This window comes from Mchenga conophoros, linkage group LG17, assembly GCF_057382185.1.
Source record: "Mchenga conophoros isolate Kocher_MC1m ecotype Shallow Benthic linkage group LG17, M_conophoros_male_GT1.1, whole genome shotgun sequence".
Taxonomy (NCBI): Eukaryota; Metazoa; Chordata; class Actinopteri; order Cichliformes; family Cichlidae; genus Mchenga; species Mchenga conophoros.
Window position 1 is genome coordinate 12,547,144 of NC_140542.1, and position 8,852 is coordinate 12,555,995.

At 38.8% G+C, this 8,852-nt stretch overlaps 1 protein-coding gene and 2 non-coding genes across 4 annotated transcripts; all 3 read left to right on the forward strand.

Moving 5' to 3' along the window:
* Positions 1 to 556: 556 nt before the first annotated feature.
* LOC146555138 (fetuin-B) lies at positions 557 to 5,942 on the forward strand. Of its 2 annotated transcripts, XM_085252546.1 has the most exons (8): positions 557 to 671; positions 759 to 981; positions 1,135 to 1,248; positions 2,170 to 2,248; positions 4,272 to 4,438; positions 4,692 to 4,805; positions 5,165 to 5,299; positions 5,535 to 5,942. In XM_085252546.1, the coding sequence occupies exons 2-8, from the start codon at positions 781 to 783 to the stop codon at positions 5,787 to 5,789; spliced, it is 1,065 nt and encodes a 354-aa protein (XP_085108672.1). In that variant the 5' UTR covers positions 557 to 671; positions 759 to 780; the 3' UTR covers positions 5,790 to 5,942. The 2 variants fall into 2 exon arrangements, with proteins under 2 accessions (XP_085108672.1, XP_085108671.1); XM_085252545.1 differs by having other exon boundaries at positions 572 to 981.
* A 564-nt stretch (positions 5,943 to 6,506) lies between these two features.
* Positions 6,507 to 6,578, forward strand: trnah-gug (transfer RNA histidin (anticodon GUG)). Its single transcript has one exon. It is a non-coding gene; the product is annotated as a tRNA-His (tRNA).
* A 759-nt stretch (positions 6,579 to 7,337) lies between these two features.
* On the forward strand, positions 7,338 to 7,409 carry trnah-gug (transfer RNA histidin (anticodon GUG)). Its single transcript has one exon. It is a non-coding gene; the product is annotated as a tRNA-His (tRNA).
* Positions 7,410 to 8,852: the final 1,443 nt, after the last annotated feature.

The window sequence follows — 8,852 nt, forward strand, 5'->3', positions numbered from 1 at the left end:
AGATAAAAGTATATCCAAAACTCTTTGATCGATTCCTGCAGCATAACTCAAACTTTTTCTAAACTCAACTAATAGATAGATTTCTTCATTTTGAAAAAAGAAATCAAATGAACAAAAAGCACAGCTAAAGAGCACACACTCCACTGTTGCTAGCCCATTAAGTTTTATATGATACCACTGACATGAGCTTTTTAGATTTGCCAGTTACAGTTACTATGAGGAAGTATGAACTGGCACACATAAAATAAAAAGAAGAATCAGCAGCAGAGAAGTGGCTTACACTGATGGAGTGCTTTGCAAATGGCCCTCACTTTCTTTTAAGCTTCGATGAGATGAGCTGAGAAGAGTTCTGCTAATCGAAAGCTCACAGGCATTCCTGTTCATCAAGACTGCGTGACTTCATTTCTTAAAGAATTTTTTTTAAAGTAATATTCAAGAACTGAAATGAGGTGTGCAGTGAGCTTTTTAATTGATTTGCCCTGTTCCCCAGTGCACTGTGACCGCTCAGTTTGTCTGAGCCAGTCATTGGCCTGCAGAGCAGCCGATAGCAGCTGTTTGTTCATCCTTTCAGGAAGAGGAGAAAGTCCAGCATCAGTCTCACATGTGTCTCTCACAACTCTTTGTGTAAAAACTGGGATTACTTATTAGGTCCTGCAAAAGAAGATTTCCAGGTCAATGCATGTTTCAGTTTCATTATTAAATGATCTGCCAGCATAAGATTTAGTAATTCAAGTAGGTGGGATTTTTTGTTTTATTAGGACCAGTCTGTATGTGTGTTAGATGAGGATGAGTGTGTACCTGCTGGTCGTATGTTTGGCTTTGCTGCCCCAGGGAGGGGAGGCCTCGGACCCTCCAGGCTGCATGAGCCCTGATGCAGTGCGAGTGGCAGAAGAGGCGTTGGAACAGATCAACCAGGACAGGAAAATTGGATACATCTGGAGCCTCAACAGGCTCTATGATCTGCCTCACACTCCAGAACAGGTCAGGGTGAATTATGCATATGCATGCACAAAGACATGATCATGCAACAAAGGCATGCTGCAACATATTGACCAGCAGCCATATTGTTTTTATGTTAGAAAAGTCACAAAAGGAAGAAAGAAAATAGAGTTGCTTATTTATGAATGTGTCCAGGGGAAAGATGGATCTCTGTACAAACTAACCATCGATGTCATGGAGACCAAATGCCACATCACCAGTGGAAAACCGTGGAAACAATGTGAAGTCAGAAATATTGGGAATGTTCCAGTAAGTACCAAGCAATGCACATGTCACAGAACACATTATAATCTGAGACGATGTTTGAAAGTGAATATGTCAAAGATAAAAGCCTGAAATGTTTACTGGTCTATATTACCATGCCTGATATTTGAATGTATGCAAACTTTGGGCCGCACATTTTTCATGCAAATTGTGGAGGCAGAGGAAAAAATATCTTTAAAAATATGATTTGTGATTGGATTGACCCAGGTCTTCAAAATGAAAAATATGCACACATAACTACATTATAACTAGCATCTTGAAACTCCAGCATTTTTGACACTATTTGGACAGGACAATCAGGACAAAAATGATATTTTTGTGATATAAATTGTTATAATCCGGCATCAAAATTAAAGGAAATTTTCATTTTCTTTATTTTTGTAACCAAGAATGTAATGTTAAAAAGTATTCTACATGCTTTATTTTATAGTGTTAGAGTCACCTCAGCACAACTATTGGCGCTGTACAAATGAACTGATCTGAAAAACTTGAATTCAAAATGAGAGTTTGAATGGTGGATTTTTTACCGGCCAATACTTTGACATTTTTTGACATATCTGTCCCAAGTTATAGATCCTGATTCATTTCACAATACCAGACTGACAAAAAATATTTAGGTCTTTTTTAAGTAAAGCTGTATAAAATTATCAGAAAGTTTGACTTAAAATACCAGAAGTTGCAGCGACAACCTTTTCAGAGTTTTAATACAGTGAGTCTTCTGTTGTCTTTGTTTTACAAAGCACTGCATTGTAATGCATACATTCATATGTTCTGCATGTATGAGCTTAGTAAAGTGTAAATAGATAGTTTTTTTTATGAATGTATGAAATTTCTTAGCTGCTGTGGTTCACCTCTTACACGTACATGTGTCTTTAGCTACTGTATAAATGTGTTTGTGTATTTCAGGTGTATGGAGAGTGTCAAGTATCTGCCTATGTTCACACTCAAGTCAAACTACAAAGCTACTCCTGTACAATTCGTGAAGGTAGATCAAAGCATCACTGAGACTCTTCTGTATTTTTGTCAACTTCACTGTATAAAACAGAAAATTATTTACAGCGTCTTAGCCACAGAAAGCAATCAGACTCTGTTTTGTTCACACAACAGTTCCAACACTGTTACATTTCTATCACCTACATCTGTCTTTTTATCTAAAGCCCTCCCTCATGTAGGAACAACTCTGCATTTTTTTTTTTCAACAAATTAGCAAGACGGTGAGAAGATTCTCTGATCAAAAAACCTCAAAGAGGAAGAGTTTTCAGAATATGAGTTTGTTGTCTTTGGTGAACAGGACAGTGCAGACATTAGAGAGTGAAGTGGGGGCAGACTGAAGAATAATGACACACAGGAAATGGTGTGGGGGCAGAGAGTCAGACCCAGACCCGTGCAGTGAGGACTCTAGCCTTCAGTACTAACCAGGTGCTACAGCAGCACCTGAGCCAGCTCGATATAAACCTGTCAGGAACTAGCAAAGCTAAAAATACTGATGCACAAACATGATAAAAGGGGTGATAGTTACACTCGCAGTAGCACAGGAACAGAGCAGGAGAGGGAGCGAAAGAGAGCCAGGGTTGTTGCAAGAGACAACATCGTCACATTAGAAAGGTATAGTAATGAAACTGAGTGACACCAAGAAAAGAAGCAAAATCTGGAACCATTTCAATTTTATTGACAATACAAAGGCAGAGTGTAGAGTCTGCAAGAGAAGGATATCATATAGAGCCGGCTCCACAAACAACCTGCGCAGGCGGCTGAGAACTGTCCACCCATCAGTGCAATGGAAGGAACTGGGTGTGAGTGGAGCCCTCCAGTGGTTCACCACAAGACAGAACTCAATTGATAAAGACCTGGCAAAAATGACTGCACTTGATTTTCAACCATTTCCAGTTGTGGATGTTAAAGGATTCAGAAAGAATATTCATGCACTGAATCCTGTGTATGCAATTCCAACCAGGAAAACCCTCTCCCAAAAAATCATCCCAGGCCTATATGACAGAGAATGTGCATTTTCTTTTGTTTTGCATATTCATTTATATGTTATTGTGTTGTTGTTTGCATTTTATGACAACAATTTTATATTGTTGTTGATAATAAATTAATTAAAGCAACAAAACAACCTGAAAAGCCGGGTGGGAGCCGAAAGGGCCGGCTCTCTACAAAGAGCCGGAATTCCCATCACTAGTAAACCAGAACGGGCAGATGCATTTCTGAGGGCTGAACTATAGACTCACAAGAATCTCATCAATTTCAAGTTCCAAGAAATAAACATCAGTAGTGATAATAAACTTTGCTTAAAAAAAAAAAAAAAAAATAAAAAACTTGACCCATATCTTGATAATGACAGATTTTTCTTTTTCTATTAAATTTTAGTAAATCTCACTTTTATTAAGAAATTGGCTCTAACAGAGGTAAATAACCCATATGAAACATGGATGTGGTCTGTCTTGGTTGACATAGGGATAAAGTAAACATCTATTAAGGGTTCAATTTCTATGGTTGCTATAATTACAAATTAAAAAAAACAAAAACAAAGCAAGGGTCCAACAAACCTACAAGCATAGCTGCTCTAATAACATGATCCTCTAATAATTAGAGGGTTGGTGGTTTGAGCCCTGGCTGGTTCAGTACTGTGTGCCAATCCGAAGTTGCTCCCTGTGAAGGAATGTGTATTAATGTTAGATCAATTGGGCATAAAAGTGCTTTGGCAAATATGGCTTGTATTTAAAAAGTGCTTTGTGTGCTCAGAGTAGGAAATTGTTGTTTGAGAACAATGCCATCCACCACACAAGGGTTAACAGTGTGTACTCACTAGTGAAGTAATTCCGTTTCTCTATCTTGTCTTGCTGTGGCATTCTGGATAAATCATGTATTTTCATAGAGATTTTAGAAGAACCTAAATACAATAGTCAAGCCTAGAAGTGACAAATGAGTTGATTGATTGAGACAGGATGACCCTCAGGCTTCAGAATTTTGTTTTGACCTTTGAACCTCTTGATCCTTGTGTTCAGTTCCAGCTACTGCAGTGGTGGACACGTGCCCAGACTGTCCCACGGCCGAAAATCTGAATGAGCCCATTGTCAAAGAGACGGCCAATCTCTGCCTGCAGAGGTTCAATGAGGAGAGCCGCCTGGCCAACTACTTTACTCTGGAGAACATAACGAAAGCCAGTTCACAGGTTAAGACAGAAAAAGAAATGAAAAAGAAAAAGAAACCAAACGCAGGCAGAGAGTCAGTAAAGAAACAGGTTGAATACAAATTAAGCTTATGTGTGATTTCTTCTAAGCAAGTACTTTTAGTTTTCTATTCTTTTCAAAAGACTAGACCTAATGTAAAGCTCTTAGCAATTTTATCTGACTAGTTTTGGTCATAGTTCGCTTATTTTGACCTACCTCTGTCCTAAACTAGGCTTTCATAAATATATTTTTCAGTGGGTTGTTGGTCCGTCCTACTTTGTGGAATTCACTATAGTGGAGACAGTTTGTTCAAGGGAAACAGATGTCAGTGAACTGAGCCGCTGCACACCTATGGACTGTCAGTTTGCTGTAAGTAATGAGAAAATAATGCTCTGTTTACTCACCATATGTTCATAAAACTGGACTGCTACCAGGCTGAAGCTGAAAAACTGCCAATAATCTGCTGTTGAATGTGAAACTCCTCTGACAGTGATGAAAGAATACGCATAGATATCTTAAAGACCAGTAATGCACCTTACACTCAATTTATAATTATAATATTTGTCTTAAGACTCGGTGGTTAATTTATCATGTTTAAACCTATGTTCATGTGCCTGGTCTCACCTTTGGTGTGCTCTGTGTACTGCATCCAATCTCCACTGGCTCCAAACAAAAATCCCCCAAGCTGTAAATGCAGGCTCAGCTCTCCTTGTTTTCTCTCTTCTCAGCACAGAGGCTTCTGTTCGGGCTCACATGTGGCTCGTGAGGATCAGTTTGAAATCAGAAACCCTGGTGGCAAAAGGGATGGCTTGATTCAAGATAAGAAACCTGTAGAGGTGAAATGTGAGATCTATGAACCTCAGGTACTTGTTTGAACAACACAAGACTTAAATTATAAAAAAAAGTTCACAAATCACAAATTTGTGAACTTTAAAAAAAATAAAATAAAAAATAAAAAAAAGTTCACAAATCTTCACAGTCTATCACTGCACTTCTGATATTTTGATTGTTAAAGGGTTTTTGAAACACAGTTCGAAAATGTTGACAAATGCTTCATTGCTGAGCACCACCGCTCTCTTGACTATCTTCCGTTTTCAGGCTTCCTCTGTGGAGGCGCAGGCTCACGCAAAAGCAGGCAGTGTGCACACTGAACACCAGCAGCATAACCACACTCACCTGCATCCCCATGAGCACCTCCACTCAGACTCACCCAGCCCAGACATTACACTCTCCGTGTCTCAGAACCTTGGGACTGTGGTGAATCAGCCTGCCTCTCCCAGAGCTTCACCAGCAGGCAGCTCCTGCCCCGGACCCCGCAGACACAATCTGGGTTTACGGAATCTCAGGCTCTGATTGGTTGAACCTTCAGTACTCAGTCCAGAGATTGCTTTTAACCATATTGCAATTAGTTCAAGACAAGAAATGGTAACTAAAACCTTGCAATTAATACAGAAAAAAAATCTGTCTTTACTGTTCATTGATCATTTAAATAAAGTATTTATCACAGCTGGAAGTTGTATAATTTATTTCTATCAGTTTAGCAAATCGGTACTTTACCTAATCAAATAATGACCCCACTGTAGCAACTTCTTGGACACATTTTATTTTTAAAAAGTAACTCTTCTCATTTTAAGCTACATATTACTTTTGGGGGGGTTGTTTTATTTATTTATTTTACTTTATTATTTTGCAGGGGGGTATGTATGACCTCATTATTTGTTGATTTGGCCAGTTTAGCCTATTTGTAGGCTAAACAGCATAAGTTAACAAACTTATCAAGAGGCTATCACGTTTTTGATTGGCTCTCATCATATCTAAATGATAGATGTTTTTTTGTTTCCATTACCAGTTTTAGATCTGCAGACTTAAGCTTTTGAATACATGTTGGAGAGCCCAAAGCACACAAAATAGCTAGCTCTGAAATGAATTAGAAATACACCAACCCTCAGCACTTCCCAGACAGATCGGCAGTATTTAAGGCCATTCCATTGGGGGGAGAGGAGGGAGGGTGTGCATGACGTCTGCAGGATCAGATATTCCAGATAAAACCTACACTCTCAAGGACAACTTGCCGTGGTCGTATAGTGGTTAGTACTCTGCGTTGTGGCCGCAGCAACCCCGGTTCGAATCCGGGCCACGGCATAACTACTTTCTCCAGACATTAAGCTCCCAAGTTGGAAATGCAGAATCAGATCTGCTTGTTTTCTCTCTTCTCACAGAGGCTTCACACGTGGCTCATGAGAATAAGTTTGAAATCAGAAACCCTGGCGGCAAAAGGGGCATTTCGTTTCAAGATAAGAAACCTGTAGAGGTGAAATGTGATATCTATTGGTGCTGAACAGAGACAAGACAGAAAGATTTGCTGTTGGTCCAAAAACACAGACAAAACTTTTGTTTCCATATTTATCATCCCTTTCTCTGAAACACAGTAAGCAAGTCAGGAATGTTGGTATCTCGCGGTAACTCGCGATATCCTGCCTGCTCTAATGTAAAATTCTTGTGTTCTAAATCCCATAGTACTACATAAAAATTGGGAATTCTCATGGTTTTGAAAATTAATTATATTCATTATGCATATTTCAAAATTGTATACTTTATATTAGCCTACTAGATCATTATTACGATCCATTAATGAGTAATATACATTGAAACATTTAGCAGCAGAGTTGTATTTAAAACCAATAATCTGCATCTACAAAAGCATTAGCTACTTAAGCTTTTGAACACATGTTGGAGAGCCCATAGCACAAATAATATCTAGCTCTGAAATGCATTAGAAATACACCAACCCTCAGCACTTCCCAGACCGATCGGCGGTATCTCAGGCCATTCCGTTGGGGGGGCTGGTGACGTCTATGGGATCAAATATTCCAGGTTAAATTGGCGTACTGAGGACAGCTCGCCGTGATCGTATAGTGGTTAGTACTCTGCGTTGTGGCCGCAGCAACCCCGGTTCGAATCCGGGTCACGGCAGTTTTTGCCAAAGTGCTTTTGTAAGAGTATGAAATCCATTACTGGTCGTATAGATATTACCAATAATTATATCTCTATACGTAGGTTTTTGTAACTTTTTCTCTCTTTTTTGTATAGCGAGTATATACCAGTAGGGATGACACGAACACAGTGAATAGATAGAGTGGCTGCAATAAGTGTGTACATATTTCCGCCTACTCCATTTCGTACTCGGTGATTGAGTTCTTACTTCACGTGAGATTTTGTTTGAGCACATACGTGTGTATGTCTATGAATATATATGTGTGTGTGTGTGTACACGTAGTATGTGCGCATATGTGTATGTCTATATATGGCTTTGTTTTACGAAAAAGTAAAACGTAATGTAATCATCGTCATCATCAGCTGTTTATCTATGAATATAACACTTTCTTCGGTGTGTGTGTGTGTGTATGTACCATTACACACACATACACAATCAGTTTACAAATGTATTGTAACTAATACAACCTTTAAAAAAGTTTTCTTCTCTGCTGTCATATCAGACAGCAAATTATTTCTTTTTAGACAGTTTTAGGCTCTTGGCTGACTCGTGATGCCCACAACAGGAGAGCACTGCAGTCATCTGTGGTGAAAGTTTCGTGTGCCGTTAAGGCGGAAGCACACAGTGTGCACTGTGACAGAATGTAGGCCGGTTCAGGAGAAGAATAAACCTGGCAGACTGCCATCTCATGTATAAATACAAATTGATATACTCATTTATAAAAGAGGCTTCTGGCTGCCAAGAACAACATGTGGTTATTTTTATCTGTCAAATGCTTTGCTACCACATCTGTGTTGACAGTTGTGTTAAAACAGACATCAACAGCCTACATAAATTGTGTTTTCTAACACATTAAAAAGATGTATGAGATGCAAAAATCACACTGGAAATAACAAGCCATACTATTCAAAACTACTGGTTTCTTCTTAATAGAGGACAAGGAAACTGAGCTAATTCTCCTCTTATTTCTGTTAACCAATCCAGTGTTACACACTTTACGATGTGTCCACATGGTGTCAGCCTTATCTCTCTTTTCACTTCAACGAGTTCACACTGGACAGTTTGTCCAGTAATCCTAAAAGATAACTTCAGAGTTTTCTCTTTTTTCCCTTTATGCTACTGGATTAACTGCTGCACTTTTGTGCTTCCAAACTGGCTGCAGGGGCTGAAATCTAACTAAACTGCCATAAAATTGCATTTGAATATTTATAGTGCTCAGAAAACTACCTGACTTTTTCTCCTAGTAGCACCATGGGAAACTTGAAGTCTCACCCATGTTTTTACAATATATCACGGATTAGCATTAAGTATTGTAAATGTTTATTCATGCCATCTCCAGGATGAATTACAGGACTTTTCACAATTGCTCAGTTATACCTAAGATTCAAGATTCAAGAAGTTTATTGTCACACTGCAAAACA

What these genes read in the sequence shown, in the direction of transcription:
- LOC146555138 (XM_085252546.1), top strand. Translation starts at nt 781, where the DNA reads ATGAGGATGAGTGTGTACCTGCTGGTCGTATGTTTGGCTTTGCTGCCC. An exon ending in GAAATATTGGGAATGTTCCA is followed by an intron (nt 1,249 to 2,169) that starts GTAAGTACCAAG and finishes TGTGTATTTCAG; the next exon opens with GTGTATGGAGAGTGTCAAGT. An exon ending in CTATGGACTGTCAGTTTGCT is followed by an intron (nt 4,806 to 5,164) that starts GTAAGTAATGAG and finishes CTCTCTTCTCAG; the next exon opens with CACAGAGGCTTCTGTTCGGG.